Here is a 21,077-nt window from a genome sequence, read left to right on the forward strand (position 1 = left end):
TGGTAAAGGTAAGAAAAGTAAGTTTTATAAGTGTCTTCTTCCCACCCCCTAAACCCTGCATCCTACACGCCCATCCCACTCCACTGATCCATGCTCTTACCCTCTCACCCCACATGAAGTTGTAGCACTCGTGCAACTTTAAATGCTAAACAATTAAATTTTGCTATTTTCCATTTGCCAATTCAAAGTGCTTAAATCAATAGCTATATTGACTTATAGTATGTTTCAGGTAGTTTTCAAATATATGTAGATTTATTTTAAAAAATCAAGTGCGTTGATTATAGCCCCTTTAGCTCTTGTATTGTATTTCTTCACCTATTTTTCTATATTTTTCAAAAAAATATATTCCGTAAGTATTTTTTTTACACCGAGCACACCCTATGACACTATCCGATGTTTAAGGAACTACCTTGGTGTAAACTGAAAATTTATTCGCATTAATCTAGACCTCACTCCATTATTTACGTTGTATAATTGCACTTAGTCGAGAGGAAAGAGATAAAAGAAAAAAGAAAAAAGAAAAAAGAAAACGAAAAGGAAGAAATTTCTTCATTTTCAGCTTTAATTTGCAGTTATATATTTGACGGAATATTGATTAATCATAAGTCTTTACAGTTCATCTCACTGTCTATTTTCTCTCTCTTTCCTTTCACCTCCCTTTTCTTCTCTGCCGTTAGTGACAAGCACGCCTGGCAACAAATCATTCCCTCCAACCCCCCGACTTTCTCTCTCCCCCTCTCGAACATATATTACCCCCCCTAGTGATAACAATACAATACTCTTTCTCTCTCCAAAGAAAAACAAAAACACTTTCCCTTGTTCCTGTCAGATTTTGCATTTCTGCTTAATTGTGCTGTTGGATTGGATCTGTTGATCTTAAGGCTGTGGATTTGGGTCAATTCACTAGATAAAGCTAGGTAATTTTCCTGTTTTTGTTGTTATTTCTGAAATTTGCTATTATCCGTTGTTTTGGGTCGCTTTTATGCGTTGTTTTGGGTCACGAAATACTTTTAGAATTATTAACTGAGAAGATATTTTTGTGTGATCTGAGAATGGAAGTTGCATTAGTAACTGATGCTCGAATGTTGGAGCATCAATTTTCGGACCCCCCCCCCCCCTCTGTGGACTGTGCAATCTGAGTTTTTTTTTTTGGTTTATTATGTCTTGTTTTGTTTTGGTTAGATTTACAATTCCCAGATCATTGGGAACGCAACACCTTTTTCCTGGGGTTGTGATTTTGGATTTAATATGATATTATTGGTCCCTCTCTTTTTTTCTTTTATTTTCATTTTCTCCTTTCTTAAGTTTGCCGCTGTTCTCTCCGAGTCCTTTTGCTTCTTTTCTCCCGCTTCAAAAATTTATTGCCCCCTTCACAGAATTCTCTCTTCCTTTCTGTCTGTTCCTTGAATTCCTCTCCCCGCCCCCACTCCGATAAAGGAAATGAAGGAAAAACTCTGTTTTCTTTTGCATGCAATTGGGGGAGTGGGGCAGGGGTGGTGTAAGTTGTGATGCCTTCTCTTTTAATTGTTTTTAATTTCTCTTTTAGTTGCTTAATAAGCTTTATATGATCAAAATGGAATTAAAAAAAATGCATTCATGAAATGGGACAAGTATTGTAGGCGACGAAGAGAGGGTGGAGGATGATTTTTGAAAATCCAAATGGATGGCTCTACTTGAGAATGAAGCTAAAACCGATGAAATTGGGTTTGGTTAGGAACTGGTAGGTTATAAAACATTTATATATCACTCTAAAACAAATGGCTTCAAGATTTAAAGGGTTCAAGTAAGAATATCCTGCACTTGTTCAATTACAAAGGTGTATTCAAATTACAGTGTGATTATTTGAATCCACCACACGTTCCTTTCTTAGATGATGTGTTATATATCTTGCACGAAGATTGCTTTACCAGCTCCTTTCATGGAAGAGTCGCCATTTCCTTTCGTTTTAGTGTTATCTGGAATGCGAGCAGTATCTGAAGTCATGAGAGGCTACCAAGTGATATGTGTTTTGCCTTGGTGATGTACTTTCAAGGTTTTGCACCTCTCACGCACAAAGAAAGAGAAAAACAAAAGCATCCCGCTAAAGTTTTCACAAAATTAGCGAAAGCGTTCTTCAAACTCACGTTAGAAGAATGTAAGATGAAAAGAAACCTCACCCACACGTTCTTCAATCTCGCAAGATTGCAAGAACCGTTGAATAAAGGAAGAACAATGAAATAAAAAGTAAATCACGTTTTTGAAGCAAGAGCTTGGAAAAACTAATTACCAATGTTTATTTTCATCATATTGAGCCCTTTAAATAGACCTTACAATGAGTAAAATTGATAAGATTAAGGAAAACTAATCCTAATTAAACTAGAGTAAGAATAAGGCTGAGAAATCTTATCCTAACTAAAATGGGAAAAAGAATTCTAGTAGGAATGGACTACCAACTAATAATCCTAGTTTCATTAGAACTATAAATATAATCCTACTTAAACAAGAATTAAGAAATCTTAATCGTCAAGGAAAAGAAATCCTAATCTTGAATGGATTCTTGGACTTTTTTAATTTCGTGGATTCTTGGCCTTCTTGATCTTGCATCATTCTCCCCTGGTTGAAAAAGACTCGTCCTCGAGTCTAACAACTTCTACAGATAGTGCAAGATTTGCTATAATAAAGAATGGGAACCCAATGCTCACCAGGTTATAAGTTACATTTTGATAACTTATCATAGAGCTTTTTTACGTTGTAAGCAAACTTAGAATGTGGTCGAACCAAATCCCACTTTCTAAGTTTCAATGTTCTATCAAGCCTTCTCCATGTAATCTTTCCATGTTAACTCTCAAACTTCAACTTACAATATGAAGTTATTGGTGTAAACTTAGAGGTGTTTAACGGGCGGGTTGAACAAAAAAACCCAACCTGTTCGTTAACGGATCGTGTTGGTTAGCGGGCTGATAGCGGGTTGGGAATTTGCGGGCTTTTGTGGCCCGTCCGGGTTCGGTCTTAACGGGCTCGGGCGGGCTGTGCTAATTTTTTTTAAATTAAATTTTGTTAGCAACGGTACACAGATTAAAAAAAATAAAAATTTTAACCCGTTAACGGGCTGAACCGGGCTGCAGCCCATTAACAATTCGTTAACGGGTTAGCGGGTTCCGGTGCACCGGTATCCAAAATGTGTTCGTCTAAAACCTGCTCCCCGTCCAACCCGTCCTAGCCCGCGCTATATGCTACAGCGCCGGGCCGAACCGGGCTGAAAACGGGTCAGCCCGGCCCGATTAACAGGTTTATGTAAACTTAACCAACTCCATGTCTAGCTTTGAGTTAAACATCGCGATCAACACTCTTCTTGGGAATGCATCAATTGCATCGCTTGTACACCAACAATCACTTTGATGATAGCCATATATATATAATATATTTATGACGTTAAGACATCTTGTTTCTCCAATATGTGGACTCAAACTCTCCATTATCCTCTCCTTTATAGGTAATCTTTCTTCTTGTTCATGCATATTTTTATGGACTTATTAACGCAATATGCAAACTTGTTTGGGATGATAAAGTCAACAATCAAGTCAATATTATGTTGAGCATCTCTGAAAGGTGAAAAGTCAACGACACACATGGCTGAATAATCCAATGGATCCCCATAAAACTTTGGTGGTAATTCCTCAAGTTTTGGATCCAATGCATGTTTTTCTTCATCTCTTTGATAATGGTCTTCATCAGTTTCGTCCTCTTCACTCCCTTGATTATCCAAAAATTTATCATATCCGGCATGGTTCCTTGGTACTCTTATGCCTAGATCAGATTCAACCTCTTCATCATGCTTGATATATCTTGCTCTACACGGTTGTATTGATGGATATAGAAGTGGTAGCACTGGTATGTTATGTGGCGGTGGAGGTTGTAGGCGTTGTGGTGGATTTGGTAGCTGTTTTTGAAGCACCAAACCTTCAACCAATTCAGTAAGATGCCTCATTGATTCCGCCAAGCTATCTAGCTGCATTTTAATTTCTTCATTGTCTCGTTCAATGACTGTAATTCTTAATTTCTGAAATTTTAATTGAAAATCCATTGGAGAGGATCACAAATTTGCTATTTTCTTGTTTGGTGACACGATGAACAAGATAGCAAGTCAAGAATTCGAACCTGGAACTTATGCTCTGATACCAAATTGATGTACTTTGAAGGTTTTGCACCTCTCAAGCACAAAGAAGAGAGAAAAACAAAAGCACCCCACAAAACTAGCGAAAGCATTCTTCAAACTCACTTAAAAGAATGTAAGATGAAAAGAAACCTCACCCATACGTTCTTCAATCCCGCAAGATTGCAAGAAGCGTTGAATAAAGGAAGAACAATGAAATAAAAAGTAAATCACGTTTTTTTTTTGATGAAGTAAGCAGGATATCATTAAAGGCATCAAGAAGATGCAAAAAGATTACAAAGCAAAGTTTATCAGCTCATTTATATTTGAAGTGCTACAAAACTAGAGAGCTGACAAAGTCTAAAAATATGTCAGAGTTAATTTACAGGAGAGAGGTTAGCCCAACTAAAAAAGTTAACCAAACATCTAGCCTTCAGATAGCCAATTGAAGTTGATACACCATCAAAGAATATACTATTCCTCTCGGTCCAGGTACACCAAAAAATGCTAGCAGGAACCATAATCCATATTCTTCTGATGGTCTTATCAACTTTCCTTAAGCTCCAACTTGCACAGGCATCTTTGACAAATGATGGCATAGTCCATTTCAATCCAAAAATATTAAGAAACAAATTCCAGATGTCTGTGGCGACTGGACAGCGCAGAAGAAGGTGGTTAATGGATTCTGAATTTGACACACATGAAACATCTGTTTGCTAGTTGGAAATTTCTTCTGAACTTGCTAACAGATGCCATATGTGTCTTAGCAACATGTGTCTTAGAAATCATGAAACAATCAATCACCTGATCCTCCACTGTACAGTTGCAACAGACATTTGGTCTATGTTTATATCACTTTTTGGTCTACATTGGACTATGCCGCACAATGTCAGGGATGCCTTTGTGAGCTGGAGCTCCTGGAAAGTTGAGAAGTCCATCAAGAGAATCTGGTCTATGGTTCCTGCTGCTATTTTGTGGTGCATATGGACATTAAGGAATCAAAGATGCTTTGATGGCATTTCAACTGTCAGACACAAACTCAAGGCTAGATGTTTGGTTTTACTTTTTTGCTGGGTGAATCACACCCCTGTGTATAACCCTGACCTTTTTTTGGACTTTATCAACTCTATAGTATTGTAAATAGGTTTTTGTCTTTCCTTGGAGCTGATATCTCCTTTTTTTTTTGTAATCATTGCATCTTCTGGATGCCTTTTAATTAATACACCACTTGCTTCATAAAAAAAAGGTTGTCTTGGGTGAGACAGGCACCCTTTAGAGCCAACCAGCTGAAGCAGCTCACTTTAGGTGGAAGTTTTGTTTTCCAAACTAGCTTCCAGGGCCAAAGATCAACCATCAAATTGTTAGAGCAAAGATTAGCATACCCTGCCTTAACAGTGTAAAGGCCATCCTTAGAGTTGCCCCATTTCAGTTTGTCCCTTAGCTGAGAGTTGATTGAACATTTCTCCCGTGTTTTCATCATGTCAATGAACTCATCTACCTCCCAGTCATGCAAGTTCCTTCTAAGAATGGGATTCCATGTGTTGACCTCTCTATTGTGTGCAATGAGAGAGTCTGGGTTATCTTCAATAAGGAACAGAGTTGGGAATGCTTCCTTTAGTGTAGTATCCCCTAGCCATTTGTCTGTCCAAAACTTTATGTTGGTCCGATCTCCAACCTGGAAGTATGTGCTGCTGAAGAAATCTTCCCGTAAGCAGTTTGTGTTTCCATAGCCCTCTGCCATGGGGTGATCTCACAGGTTTGGTACACCAGTAGTTAAGTCTCCCATTCTTGGCCGTGATAACCTCTTTCCAGAGACCAGCATCATCTTGATTGAATCTCCAATGCCATTTCATCAACATGGCCTTGCTATGTAAGGCTAGATCTTTTACACCAAGTCCACATAGTGATTTAGGAAGTGTGACCTTGGACCATTTCACCAAGTGGATTTTTGCACTGATGCTGTTGCCATCCCATAGAAAGTTCCTTCTTAATCTGTTTAATTATGATTAGTTTTTCTTAACCTTATTTTACTTATTGTAAGGCCTCTATTTAAAGGGCTCAATATGCTGAAAATAAACATTGGTGAATAGTTTTTCTAAGCTCTTGCTTTAAGGAAAACTAAATCCTAATTAAACTAGAATAAGAATAAGACTTAGAAAACCTATCCTAACTAAACTGGGAAACAGAATTCTAGTAGGAATGGACTACCAACTAACAATCCTAGCTTGACTAGAACTATAAATATAATCCTACTAAAATAAGAATTAAGAAATCCGAATCGTTAAGGAAAAGAAATCCTCATCTTGAATGGATTCTTGGCCTTCTTGATCTTGCATCACTTGGTGAAGCATACATTCATTTGATTTCGATGTTTGATGGATTTTTCTGTTCTTGTATGAGTTTCTGTATAATTTGTCCTTTTTCTGCTAAATGTACAGGTTTGTGGCAGCTGTACTTATCTTTCACCTTTGTATTCTTTTGTTAAGTAGTGCAACCTGCCTCTACCATCTTTTTTCGTCTTTTGGATAATTATGTTTCGGATTATCTTCTGAGAAGTTTATGAGGCTCTTGTGCCATGAGCCTAGTAGAAGGATTTGTTTCGAAACTTCTCCTTTTCTATTGATATTATCCCTGATTATTCATACCCTTCTCTTCTGTTGAAGTACTGAAAGCAGAAAGGAACAACTATGGCTGTTTCAATGAGAGATTTGGATCCAGCTTTTCAAGGAGCAGGCCAAAAGGCGTATCCTCATTTAGGTCATGTAGAAGTGTAACATTGTCGTGAATTGATGTCTATGTTTGTTTCCAAATTTAATTTCTAATTTCATTAACTAACGTTTTAGCTAAAGAAGTGTTCAAGTTCAAATTCCTTGACCCCATTAATAGTGGAATAGAGATCTGGCGTATTGAAAAGCTAAGTCCAGTCCCTGTTCCAAAGTCATCACACGGTAAATTTTACACAGGAGACTCTTATATTGTTTTGAAGGTATGTTTTTTTTGTTGATCTATTATCTTTCATCATCTGTTTAAAGATCTTACTGATGTCATTTTGTTTTACTTCCATACTGTTAGACTGACAGGAAAACGTTGGTTGTCATTGCATAGTGTTTTACTATTATATACGTGGTATAATCTTAAATATACAACATACCTCAAACTAGCAGTTATTAAACTGTTAAAACAAAATAAAATATTCCTTTGGCCTGCTAGATTTTCTTGAATATTTCATTCTTAATATAATCTGGCCGATCCATAGAAGATGCTTATTGCATCCTATGGATGAGGAACAGTCTAACTAAATGAATCTATTTAGGCTATCTGTTTCTTCCTTTGAAGTCTGGCATGTTGTATTGTACTGCTTGATTGAAGTTTCAAATTGGAATATAACCTTTATTTCTAGAATGCTTTGTGCTTCTATGCCATGGTAAAGGGTAACTGTCATTGTGCTATTATGGAGCCATTTATGATGTTGGATCAGCATGAGTCACTTGATGAATTGGAAGTCATTTGTGTCTTATCTGGTTGAAGGGACGGTACTGACCTAACTTTTGCAGCTTAATAAGTCAGAGTTGTCAGCTATAAGAGCTTTAGTCTTTCCCTCTCGTTTGGATTGTAGGAGCTTACTGTGATTGTAGCTAAACTTTGATGACGCTGGAAAAGACCTCATATATCTTATATTTCAGTTGGATTATGTGTATAGGTTGAAAGTGCTGAAAATTCAAGAATCAAGAAGACAAGGAAAAAAAAATCAATTTGGCCTAGAGAAAATTCTCAAATGTAGTCTGGAAACAGAGAATTTATGGGAGTATCAGTTGCCATTTGCTTGTAGAGACATAATTTAGATCTAATCATTAAAGCAGCATTTAGTGGACTAAATAAGATGCAAAACAGTAGACTTGATATCCTTGAGAAAGTGTTCCTTTTCAAAAAATGTTAGAGTGCTGTAGCTTATCAACAATTTTTTCTTTTATATTGCTTTAGTTGTTAATCTGAGGCTTTTTTTTGCTCTTTTTGCAGACCAGCACATCAAAAACTGGTGCCTTACGACATGATATTCATTATTGGCTTGGTAAAGATACTAGTCAGGTTTGTTTCTAGTTAGAAGATTATGCAGCCAGTATTTTTTTAAATGTAATCTTATAGTTGAATCTGTTTTATTTAGGATGAAGCTGGTGCTGCTGCCATAAAAACTGTTGAATTAGATGCAGCACTTGGTGGGCGTGCGGTTCAATATCGTGAAGTGCAGGGCCATGAAACTGAGAAGTTCCTTTCCTATTTCAAACCATGTATAATCCCTCTAAAAGGTGGAATTGCATCTGGATTTAAGCATGTCGAGGAAGAAGAGTACAAGACCTGTTTGTATGTATGCCAAGGGAAGCATGTCGTCCATGTGAAGGAGGCAAGTCTGCCCAACTACTTTGCTTCTGATAATGAATGATGAGAAAACCTTTAAGCTTAAATTTTCATTACCAATTTCTACATTATTGGGACAGGTTCCTTTCGCTCGATCCTCACTTAATCATGATGACATCTTCATTCTTGATACCAAGTCAAAAATCTTCCAATTTAATGGTTCCAATTCCTCTATTCAAGAAAGGGCGAAAGCACTTGAAGTTGTTCAGTACATTAAAGATACGTACCACGACGGCAAATGTGAGGTCGCTGCAATTGGTAAGTAGTTAGTAATTTAGTTACTTAAGGCAATTATGCTGAAGTGTCTGTTGCATTAAACTGTGGTCTGATTGACATGTAGAGGATGGTAAATTGATGGCTGACGCCGAGACCGGAGAATTCTGGGGCTTTTTTGGTGGCTTTGCTCCTCTTCCAAGGAAGACTACAAGGGATGAGGCTAAAAGCATTGATACTGTTCCTACTAGATTGTATAGGTGAGTTATTCCTACATCTGATGTTGCATCCTCAGATTCCCCTTTCCACATCAAATTAGGTAATGCTATTATATATGTTGTTGCTTGATTCATCACCTTACTGATATGCTGATACCTTTTTCCCCTGTAAATCTGTTGTATTTTCCAGTAGTTTAATTTTAAATTGCAGATAAAATAAGGACTATGACCTGAAGGTCTATTACATACTGCCTTCTTTCCTGGCAATTTTATGTTTATTTTTTATTGTTTAGAGTAAAGTAATATACTAATATTACTCCCTCGTCCATAATAAGTGACTTTTTGGCCTTCGGCACACCCCTTAAGAAAATACTAGCTCCTAAAAAAAAAGTATTTTGACTAATTACCCTTAATTAGAATTTGCATATTGTTAACTTGACATATTGGGATATGTAAATAAGGGAAAATTTTGGAAAAATAAGTTAATTCCTTCGCGATTATGTAAAACGACACTTATTTTGGACCAAAAATACGAAGGCCAAAAAGTCACTTATTATGGACCGTAGGGAGTAATATACAGTACCTAGAAGGTGTCAGTGGACCTGGTTCCTTTTATATGTGTACAGAGTTATAAGGTCCAACCTTGTACCCTATACCAACTTACCACATTCTTCCTAGAACAATAGTATAGATTTTGAAGGCGTCTAAGCTTTATATAAGAAATGTATTTCTTTTTCCCCTCAAACATCTATGATTTCTTTTCTATCCAAATCATCCAAGATACACATAATGGGATAGTCTTCTAGCATTGTCTCTACTTCTTTCCCACTGTCCCTGCCCACTAGTAAGGCCATGATTTAGGTCACCTGGCATCACCCACTGGACTCCATATAAATTCCGAAACATTGTCCATGTTTTCCATGTTTGTCTGCAGTGTGGAAGATGTTTGACTGATTGAGTGTATTCTTCACAAAGATAGCCCCTGCTGTAAAGAGTAAAGCCTCTTCTTTCTATATTATCGAATGTTATCAAACTTTGAGCACTGTGCTCCATTCAAAATAGGCCACCTGAGGAGGGGCCTTAGTTTTCCAATCATTCTGGATGGCCAGTGTTCTTGTGCACTGCTCTCATGCTTCAGCCTTCAGCAATACTAATAGCATGACTTAACAGAGAATTTGCCGTCGTTCCTACAGTCCACTGTATGGAATCATTCAAGTTTTCTTGCCATTCTATTGTCCCTAATTTACCTAACAGAGATTCCACAGTAAGGAATAATTCAAATCTTCTTTTAACTCTACTGTCGTCAATTTCTCTAACAAGAGATTGACTCTTCCATTTTTTTAAATTAAAATTATTCCTTCTAAAATTTAAGTTCCAAGCAGTGTCAGGAATAGTATGAAATTGTACATTCTTACCCCGGAACTAGCACCTCTAGTGCAACATTTTTTTTGGCAGAATCACCAGCAAAATGACGTCTATCCTTAAGTAGTCTCAGCAGCTTGCAAACGCTAAGAAAGTTGACTCTACCAATTCTATTAGTTTCCTCTCCTTTCAGTAATCATGTGTACCATTTGTGATGGTAGTTCCAATCTCCTGACTTCAAACAGTTTTTTTTTTCCAGCCACAAGGAGCGTATTTGTTCTCTCTCTCAAGTTTAAACAGCGAATTTAGCCTTACCTTTCTCTTTTCTGTAGCCTAGGCCTACATTACCCAGTAAACTAAATCCATTATAATCACTGGAATGTTTATAATTTTGGGTTAAGAGTTCAAATCTGTTGGTCGAAAAAGAAGTTGAAGATAATGGACTTCTCCTCCCTCCTCCACTGTGAAGTAAGCTAAAGACATTTGGAGCATGTTCCTAAGGGGTCGTTTGGTAGGGTGCATAAGAATAATGCTGAATAGGGTGTATTAGTAATGCTGGTATTAGTTATGCTTGCATTAGTTATGCTGGTATTCGTTATGCTGACATATTTCTTATCCATTGTTTGGTTTGATGTATTAAAGCATTGCACAGTTTCTAAAAGAATTGTTTGTTTACAAAAATATCCTCAAAACTAGCCCACACTCTAACTTTTTAAAAGAAACATATGTTGAGAAATGTTTTTATATGAAAAAGTTTAAAAAAAAATTATTTTATTTGTCTACCTATATTGTAAAATAAAATTAAATATTTGTTTATAAAAAAGGAAATATGCTAAGTATTTATTTATTTACTAAGGATATAATTTTATTTCTCACTATTTGGATTATTTTGAAGTTGCATTAATATATTAACTAGCATATTTTAATCAAGCATAAATTTTGAAGGACAATTTTGTCTTTAACTAAGCTAATGCATGCATTAAAACCCATTGCATTGCTAATACCATTGTTTTCTATGCATTAGTTATGCATCCTATTTATGCATAGGATAATACCAAATAGGATGTATAACTAATGCTTGCATAACTAATGCATAGGTTCAAAATGTCTACCAAACAATGTATTATTAATACACAAAGCTAATGCATGCATTAGCTTATCTAATGCATCCTACCAAATGACCCCTAAGAGATTTTGGGGTACACTTGGTAATGCCCTATAGTAACAGAGATGCTTACGCAAGCTGGGGACTTTGGAGAGTTAGAAAGCCTATTAAAAAGATCTGGCTAATGGTTTCTGCCTGCATTTTTTTGGTGTGTATGGACAGAAAGAGATTGCAGATGCTTTAATGAAGTTTTAACTCCCATTCACTCTCTGAAAGCTAGGTGTTTGACTTTCTCTTTTTTGCTGGTGCAATTTGCACAATGTAAATAGCATCGTACAGATCATTGATTTTGTTAGCTCCATGAATCTTATTTGAAACTTGAATGCTCAAAGTATATGTACTGGAGCTAATCTTACATTATAGTTTGCTTGCATCCTCTGGATGCTTATGAACAATGTTTACTTTAACAGAAAAGAATTGAAATCTGTTTGCTGGAATCCTAGAGAGGGAGACTCCCTGTTAGAAATACTAACATTAGTCCTAGGAGGCATACAGAAGTTGGCCTTTGGGACTAAAATAAGACTCAAGCATTAAAAATCTATGTTTAGTGATCTTCTATTACCTTCATATTTTGGAGGTATAAAGTTCATGTTTTTCCAGTTTATTTCTGCTGTGGTCAGGTACTTTTGGAGTGTTTCAGACTTTAATAACAGACCAGAGTAAATAAAAAGCAAAATGATGTTTATCCAAAAGTTGCAAATTATAGGTAAATGTGCAACGTTTATACTTGAGAAACATTTGCCACTAAAGAAGGATTTCTTGTTCAGATACGTTTCAAGATGTTAGAAGTGTAATTTCTTTTTCCTTTTCTTATGATCACCTTTATAGCCTCTACATCTCAATTCTGCTGGTATTTGTTTATTTTTACAGAGTTCAGAAAGGGCAAGCAGAACCTCTTGAGATTGAGTCTTTGACAAGGGAGTTGCTAGATACAAATGGTTGCTATATAGTTGATTGTGGAATAGAAGTTTTTGTGTGGATGGGAAGAAACACTTCTCTTGATGATAGGAAAACTGCAAGTGGGGCTGCAGATGTAATATTTCACTTGTCGGTTTGGATTATTAAATCTGTATCTTAACTTATGTTTACCCTATCATTATCTCATTTCACTATCACCTTATAGGAATTACTCCGTGGCCTTGATAGACCAAAGTGCCATGTAATTCGTGTAATTGAAGGGTTCGAGACTGTCATGTTTCGCTCAAAGTTCGACTCTTGGCCTCAATCAACTAATGTGGCAGTGACGGAGGATGGTAGAGGCAAAGTTGCTGGTTAGTCACTTTACTGGTGGATTTCTGCTAATTCCTAGAACTAAAAAGCAACATATTTTTGTTTCTTCGCGCAATTTCTCCTGTTGATGATAGTACTGATGTTCTCCTTTCCTCGTGGTTCTTCAGCGCTTCTAAAGCGTCAAGGGCTTAATGTGAGGGGCCTAATGAAAGCAGCTCCTCCAAAGGAAGAACCTCAACCATATATTGACTGCACAGGCAATTTACAGGTGTCTAACTTCTGTCTATTTCCGTATTGATCTACAAAGATTTTCTGGTGATTTCCATGTTAAAGTAGAAGTTATTTGTGAAGCAAAGTACGAGAAGCGTGTGAAGTAATATATTGGACAAATATCTTCTATGGAACATTACATTGCTGTAAGTATTTGATTCATCATTTCAATGTTCAGGTGTGGCGTGTGAATGGCCAGCAGAAGACTCTTCTTCAAGCATCAGATCAATCAAAATTTTATAGTGGAGACTGCTATATATTCCAATATTCTTATCCTGGAGAAGATAAGGAGGAACATCTCATTGGCACCTGGTTTGGAAAGCAAAGTGTTGAGGTAAAATCGTCAGCATTATCATTCTCTGTTCTGTTCCCGGAAAATTTTATGTGTGTCACGACATGAATGCCACTAGGATCGTAATGACATCTAACCCAATCCGCTGGCGAACCAACACTCATATTCAACCATAACAAGACAATATAAATAAAGTCTCACTGTAATATCATAAATAAGAAACATAATAAGTCTGGAACAATGCGGAAATAACCAAAATACATAACCCTGGATAATACATCACTCTTTGGTATAAAGAAACAGTAACAAAAGACGAAAGTGACTTCAAAGCAGAGTAGTCAAAAGCGTAAATTGCAAAAGAGCTCTAAAGTCTGTTGAAGCGTTAAAGGCAAAGCGCAATTAAAGTGTGGGTCTTGGCAAAAAAAAGTGTCAAAGTGAAAAATATAAAAACATAAATGTATTTGCAAGAAAAGGTAACTATAAACACAAATATAATTATTTGGACAAAAGAATGGAAAAACTTATTTAAGCTCTATATATGATGCTGTGCCCTTAACGACATAACCCATTGGTGAGGTGCTGTCACACCCCAACCTTGGGATGAGCGACTGACACACGATGCCTGAAGGCCCGTGCGAACCAACATCTATTATTACCTTCTTTTTATCCACAAAATCGGGCCATTGAGGCCTCCAAGCATTAGCACCAGAATTAACATGTGAATAACTGATTATCAAAAGAAACATTGGCATTTTATACATGATCATCACTGTCACTAGCATAGCCATACCCGACCATTACATGCAATCAAACACTAACACTAGTCTGCAAGCCTCTAAGAGTACCAAAAGAGATAGATATATATATTACACAACTTGGTCGGGATAGGGCCTAGATATATATATTACACAACTTGGTCGGGATAGGGCCCCGTCATGCCCAAAACGTTTATGAATCTGCTTCAGTACCTAATGACTTCTGAACAGCTACTCCGAAGGAGTGGAGAGCAACAACCTATCAACAGGAACAACACCCTACTGGGGAGGGACGTCACCGGGTCTATCTGCACCCATGGACATGAACATAACGCCCAAAAGAAAGGGGAGTCAGTACGGAAAATGTACCGAGTATCTAAAGCTAAGAAAGCATATAAATCAGAGTCATAGTATAAGAAACATGATCGCATGATATCAACCTGGCTACCGAAAACAGTCACAGGGGGCATGAACTTTAGAAGCCATAACTTGTAAAGATGCAACTTTATAAAGGAGTAGGCCACTTATTAGATCTTTGCATTGAATACAATATAAGATTACTTAGCCCTACATTGGGACATCTTACTTTATATCGTAGCATCGCAAAGGACTCGGTAAGATTCATTCCTTTTATCACATCATACCCGGCCTCAAGAGGTCTCGATCGTACCCGGCCATGAAAGGACCAGGTGGTGTTTTATAGCATATTATTCCATGCTTGGCCTCATAGAGAGCTCGGTCGTACCTGGCCACACAAAGGATCGGTCGTACCCGGCCACACAATGGCTCGATCGTACCTGGCCACACAAGGGCTCAGTAGTATATCATATTGTGCCTTTTCATACCCAACCGATCAGTGATTGCACAATAGGTGCCATACCCGTGATATGCAGAATCATCTTCAAGAGATAATAAGTTTAAACTCAGAATGAATCATACTTCTCGACCACAGGGTGCCAACTGGAAACAATTTAGACTTTAACAGGAACGCTACCAGCAAGAATATACAAGGACAAAACAACATCATTTGGAGGGGCTTAGAACCACCAAACCATTCAGTGCAGGAATCATTTAGAAGGAAGGAGAAACTTACACTAATTCATGCCAACAAAGAAAGTCGCCCTACATACCTTGTTGAAGAACTAGCTACACTTCTAGGATGATCCACCTTGCCTTCAATGAATCCCAAAAATCGATCCAACTAGATAATAACTATTACAACGATGATTCCAGGCTCCTTCACGCTAAATCCTGCTTAGATTCAGACTCACCTTCGACTTTGCCTTTATTTGTTAGGAAATTTTAAAGGGGCGTTAAGAGTATTTTGGGAGAACAAGTGTTGGTAATACTTCTAGAATCAGAGAGAATGAGCCTTACTACCGTTTTTTATGCAGGTACCAATCATAGAAATCTCCACCGGGTCCTCATGCAAAATCTCCACCGGGTCCTCATGCAAAATGGGCTGCCCCGCCCCGGTTATGACACCGGGTGGGACAGCTGGCGAAAGCTTGCTGAAACGTGTAAACCCCTTTAGCTTCACACGTGTCGCCAGCTTACTAGCCACGCTAGAGACCACACTTACCAAGCTTTATTTAGGTGTGGAGTGTAACAGGTGCATACACCTTAACACCTTGACACATGCACTAAAGCGCCAATTAAGCGAGGCGAAGCTCACATCCTGGGTTCCACCGAGCTTCTGGACTCAAGCGTGCTTTGAGCGAGCTTTTAACAACACTGCTTCAAGGTATGAAAACGAACGGACAACTCTACCTCGAGTCTCCACACGAACCACTACTAGGCTCACTCCTGGATCCTGCTAGTACCCGGACTGTATCTGCACAAATATGTGCAAAAGTGTAGTATGAGTAAAATAATCAACATGTACTCAATAAGTGTCAAGTCTAACCCTAACAAAGTAATAACGGAATTTTGGCAAAAGATACACGCTTTACATAACATCTAAAATTTTATACATAACAGTGATAGAGAAGAGGCACATAAAACAACATAATCTATATGCATATAAGAGCATATAAAAATGCATGAATAAGCATAGAGGATTCACTTAAACGGATAAAGTTTCCACCTTTATGCTCAAACTCATCAATTAGTATCATAAAAAAACTTCGCACATACAACCTAAAGTAGAATGGTGATCACGTGACTCTGGAGGGAATCCATACGCTCTACACGGACATGTAATGACTTGCCTAAACTGATACCTCAACAGGAACGTGAGTCCAAACGCCCTAAAAGCTCAATAGCTCTCAATAGACTCAACAAGTATGAGAACAAGAGATATATGTTATCAAGGTGCATATATGAAACAGTGTATCAAGGAAAAACACCCAATATGGGTGTGTGAGCCATGAACTTGATTGAAGAAGATGGACATACAAACACACCCACTATGGGTGCGTTAGCACTTAAATCAAATAGAATTGTCAACGAAGAAGATGGACATACAAACACACCCACTATGGGTGCGTTAGCACTCAAATCAAATAGAATTGTCAACATTCAGTCATGGCGACACACCTTAAATGCCCATCCACCATGGGTGGGTTCTACTAAAAAAATATTAATTAAAAAAAAATAGTGTATGACTACGCAACTCTACCATGTAAGACAAGTACATGAAAGTTAAACTAGCGTGTGAAGGATGCCTATAATATTATTCTAGCATGAATAAGATGCTCAAGTAGTCATACAACAAGTAAAGACGTGCAACAAGTAAAGACATATAGCAAAACAAAGCATAATAAGGCCTAAAAAACTACCCCGAGCATGGATAAACCCTTGGTATATGTATATACGTTCGTCACTTCTCATATACATTACCTCCAACCTCATAGCATCTAACAAACAAGTCCAGGGAGAATTCCCTCAAGTCGAGGTTAGGCAAAATACTTACCCTCTCCAATCAAGCTTCAAGCTTCGAGAATGCCTTTTCATTTCTCTATGGTCTCCAAACATCCACACTCTAGCCAAAGAATGCTTAACGAGGTCAAATAAGGCTATAGGAATCAATCCCATTTAATTCTAGCCCTAGGTCAGAGTCAACAAAAATCAACCCAGGCTCACATGGTCAACCCCCGAAACGAGAGTCAAGCCTGGAGATCACACATTTGCTTCATGCAGATGACTCACTTATACTATGTGAAGCTAAGGAAGATCAACTGAGGATGATCAGAGTGATTCTCACTATATTTGGAGGAATTTCTGGCCTACATATTACTTGGGGAAAAAGCTCATTATTTTCTGTCAATCTAGTCCTGAGATGGAGAGCCTGGCACAAATTCTAGGGGCTAAAGTAGGGAATCTGCCCAACAACATACTTGGGAATGCCTATGGGAGCAACAAATCTCTGGAGATCTGGAATGGTGTTTTGGAGAGGTGTGAGAAAAAGCTTACAAAATGGAGAAGTCAATATCTATCCTTGGGAGGTAGATTAACCCTGAACAATAGTGTGTTAGATGCTTTGCCTATATACATGATGTCTTTGTGATTCGACAAATTAGGAAGGAGCTTTCTATGGCATGGAAATAAGGAAAAAGAATCTTTGGGAAGAGGGGCTATGGACAACTAAAAAGCTAACTACTCCTTATGGGGTGGGAGAGGAGAGATCTACTAGGAACCTATTCTAGGGTGGGGAATGGTATGAAGATCTTATTCTAGGAGGATAATTGGTTGGGACAGGGAGCTTTAAAGATGGGTTTTCCAGATATTTATATCCTAAGAACATGGATGTAAAATTGGAGAAGTTTGGACTCATCAGGAATGGAACCTAACTTTCAGAAGATTTTTAAATGATTGGGAAATTATGAGAATTATTAATTTCTATAAGGTGCTTGGACAGTTCAAGGGCACAGAACAAAGGGAAGACGGATTATGGAGGCAGGGCAACAGTTAGGGAATCTTCATAGGGAAACATATATCGAACTCTCTTCAGTCAAAGCTATCTATGAGACTCTCAACAAAGCTCTCATTCAGCTAGAACTGTGGCCATGGAAACATATATGGAAAGTCAAAATGCCATACAAAATGGCATGCTTCATGTGGTTAGTGATAAAAGAGGCCTATTTAACTGAAGAAAATCTGATGAAGAGAGGCTTTCCTTTGTGTTCTAGATGCCATCTATATGGCAGGAAGGCTGATACCAACTTTCATCTATTTTTTGCATTGTGAGGTTACCTCACAAATCTGGAACATTTTTTGTGTGTATGAGGGGTCTCTCTTGGGTAATGCCAAAAAGCTCCTTGGAATTGCTTAAATGCTGGAACAATGCTGGAACAGGGGAGGTGGTCTTCCCAGGCAGAAAAGCAGATGGAAGATGATACCACCATGCATTTGGTGAACTATCTGGACAGAAAGAAATTTAAGATGTTTTGAGGGTACATGCAGCCCAATTCAGAAGATCAAAATGAATGCCCTTTTGTTATTTTATTTTTGGTGTAAAGAGGAATTTACCGTCAATACTGAATCTATCCTAGAGATTTAGAATCCTTGTAAGTTGTAGGACATTTTTTTCCTCCTTTCTTCCACTTTCTCTCCTGTAAATATGGCTTTGGTACATCTTTAGTGCTTTGATATATGAAAATTGTTACCATTCTAAAAAGAAGGTTCAAAATACGAAGGTAAACGCCCCACCATCAAATCAAGACTCAAGTCAAGTGAATTCTTAAGTTTCCAACTTTCATGCAATCGTGTACCCGAGCCCCTGTACCCGAGCCCCTGGGGTCCTAGTCCGAAAATTGTACAAGTCCAAAATTATCTTGTTAGAAGCTTCAAACCATGATTTGAACCATGTTAACCCAAATTGTTGACTTTGGTCAACTCCTCGAACTTCAAGGCTTCTAGTTAACTAGTAGGCATACAAAAACGCTCCCGGGGACCTTCAGGACCCGAACCACCCATATCCGCAAGTCACAAACAAATCACTGAACGAACCTACGGGAATATGGTCCAAGGCTAGTGCTTCTTGAATTGACACTGTTTTTGTAAATCAACGTTATATTCTGGCATCAAGAAAGTGCCAGAATGAATATCAAACCAAAATATCAAGCCAGGCATCCAGGGGCGGATTCATAGGGTACAATGCGGGGCACGTGAACCCATGGTCTCTTTGCAAAATTAAATATTTTATGTACATATTTTCTAAAATTGGTATAATATTAACTCTTGGCACCCATGCTCCAAGAAGTTTCAATGGTGCATTTGCTTGAAAGTTGAGTTATTTGCCAAGAGGAAGAGGGATCGATTTCCACGTAATACCTTTTTTTCTCATTTTTTAGTAGTGCACCCATATACTAAAAATCCTAGATCTGCCTCTGCAGGCATCTATCCTTTTGGAAATCTGTATCAACTCCAACATTGATAAGAAATAGAGGACATCCCTTGATCTTCCATACAAGTAGTTGCAACTTCTCCAAAATGTTTCTGTTCCTCTCCTTCCATTAAATCCAAAAGAATACTTGAGAGGTCCTTCAATCCGCCTCTTCTCTTGCTGCCTGTGTATTGAATGTTCTATCTCGCAGACTTCTTAACTTGTGAACAATCGGAAAGGCTAACGATCAATATAAAAAGGATACAATAAAAATTATATAACATATAAAAGAAGCATGTTTCAAGTTATCAAGTCAGCAAAGAAAATGAATGTTGAAAGCTTCTAGAACTAAAAAAAGCAAGTGGAGAGAATATGGCTTTTGGTTTGGTTCAGGAAGTAGAGTGGGGATGTGTAGTTTTGAAAGGTTCCCTTGTGCTTGTGTCAAAACAAATTCTAAACGGCTATTAAACATTTAGAGATAGCATTACTTATGCTAATAAAAATCTTTACTTCATCAAAAAAAAAAAAAATAGCATTACTTATCCTGCTTTCTTGTTATGGAACACAGGAAGATAGAGTTTCAGCAATTTCTCAAGCAGTCAAGATAAGTGAGTCACTGAAGTTCTCAGCTACTCAGGTAATTCACTGGCATGATAATAGTTCAAAATTGAAAATTGATCATTAACTTAGAGTTGATGCTGAATTTTGATTAATATGGAAAACTTCCAGGCTCGCATATATGAAGGATATGAACCACTCCAGTTCTTTGTCATCTTTCAGAGCTTTATTGTATTTAAGGTTTGTGGAAGTGCAGAAAGTGTCTGACTGAGGCTATTGTTTCGTCTTTTCTAAAATCATTTTGAACATTTATTGTAAACTTATTTATACTAAAATTACCAGGGTGGTCTTAGTGAAGGATACAAAAAACACCTAGTAGAGAAGGAGCTTGCTGATGATACATATAAAGAGGATGGAATTGCATTATTCCGAATTCAGGGTACTGGACCTGATAATATGCAATCAATTCAAGTAGAACCTGTAAGTCCATCCTGCCAGTTCATTATATACATGCACACATATTGGTACTGGAGGTGTCATAAATGTGTCTAGTTGGAATGTGAATCGATGTAGAATGTTTTCCCATTTCCAAATGATATACAAAAGGATGCTACAAGGGGAAGAAGGGTGCGAGTGGGTTGGTTTATTCAGCATGGTTGACTTAGAAGTCCTCTCATTCTTCCTAATATCTCTGGCCTCAAATCCATCTTAAAACGGTTTTATTTGTGCTGGTTCCTGTTTAAGTGAGATTAGAAATTCCGATTCAAAAGTGAATGGCGTAACTCATGACCGCTGAATCTTCAGCATTTGACAATTAGGAATCTTCTTCACTCTGTCTAACTGACTGGGGATGAAAAGGGGGCTGGGGTTGGGGTTGGGGAATTACCATTTATCATGTACTGCTCAGATTGCAGTACATATTACTCCCTCTATCCCAATTTATGGCACACTTTTTCAACCTACCCGAGGTAAGGAAGTAAACACTTTACTTTTTAGTCTGTCCCAAAAAGTGTCACCTTTCTATATTTAGAAATGATTTAATTTTAAAATTCTCATTTAATCCTTGATGACATGATTTACCGTCACACAAATACCTGAGGTTTGTTTTAGACCACAGGTTTCAAAAGTCTTCTTTCTTTCTTA

At 37.6% G+C, this 21,077-nt stretch overlaps 1 protein-coding gene across 2 annotated transcripts in view; it reads left to right on the forward strand.

Annotated features, from left to right (window-relative positions):
* The first annotated feature begins 603 nt into the window (after nucleotides 1–603).
* Nucleotides 604–21,077, forward strand: part of LOC107806812 (villin-4) — a 34,550-nt gene continuing 14,076 nt past the window's right edge. The window contains exons 1-14 of one of the 2 annotated variants that reach the window (XM_075254123.1): nucleotides 604–917; nucleotides 6,808–6,875; nucleotides 7,019–7,118; nucleotides 8,150–8,218; nucleotides 8,295–8,531; nucleotides 8,626–8,803; nucleotides 8,886–9,018; nucleotides 12,374–12,536; nucleotides 12,627–12,774; nucleotides 12,901–13,001; nucleotides 13,182–13,337; nucleotides 19,945–20,013; nucleotides 20,106–20,174; nucleotides 20,277–20,414. In XM_075254123.1, the coding sequence (XP_075110224.1) occupies nucleotides 6,820–6,875; nucleotides 7,019–7,118; nucleotides 8,150–8,218; nucleotides 8,295–8,531; nucleotides 8,626–8,803; nucleotides 8,886–9,018; nucleotides 12,374–12,536; nucleotides 12,627–12,774; nucleotides 12,901–13,001; nucleotides 13,182–13,337; nucleotides 19,945–20,013; nucleotides 20,106–20,174; nucleotides 20,277–20,414 (1,617 nt within the window). In that variant the 5' untranslated portion in view covers nucleotides 604–917; nucleotides 6,808–6,819. Of the gene's footprint in view, nucleotides 918–6,795; nucleotides 6,876–7,018; nucleotides 7,119–8,149; nucleotides 8,219–8,294; nucleotides 8,532–8,625; nucleotides 8,804–8,885; nucleotides 9,019–12,373; nucleotides 12,537–12,626; nucleotides 12,775–12,900; nucleotides 13,002–13,181; nucleotides 13,338–19,944; nucleotides 20,014–20,105; nucleotides 20,175–20,276; nucleotides 20,415–21,077 lie in introns of both variants that reach the window. The other variant, XM_075254118.1, reaches the window with a different exon arrangement.

Source organism: Nicotiana tabacum, chromosome 1, assembly GCF_000715075.1.
Source record: "Nicotiana tabacum cultivar K326 chromosome 1, ASM71507v2, whole genome shotgun sequence".
Taxonomy (NCBI): Eukaryota; Viridiplantae; Streptophyta; class Magnoliopsida; order Solanales; family Solanaceae; genus Nicotiana; species Nicotiana tabacum.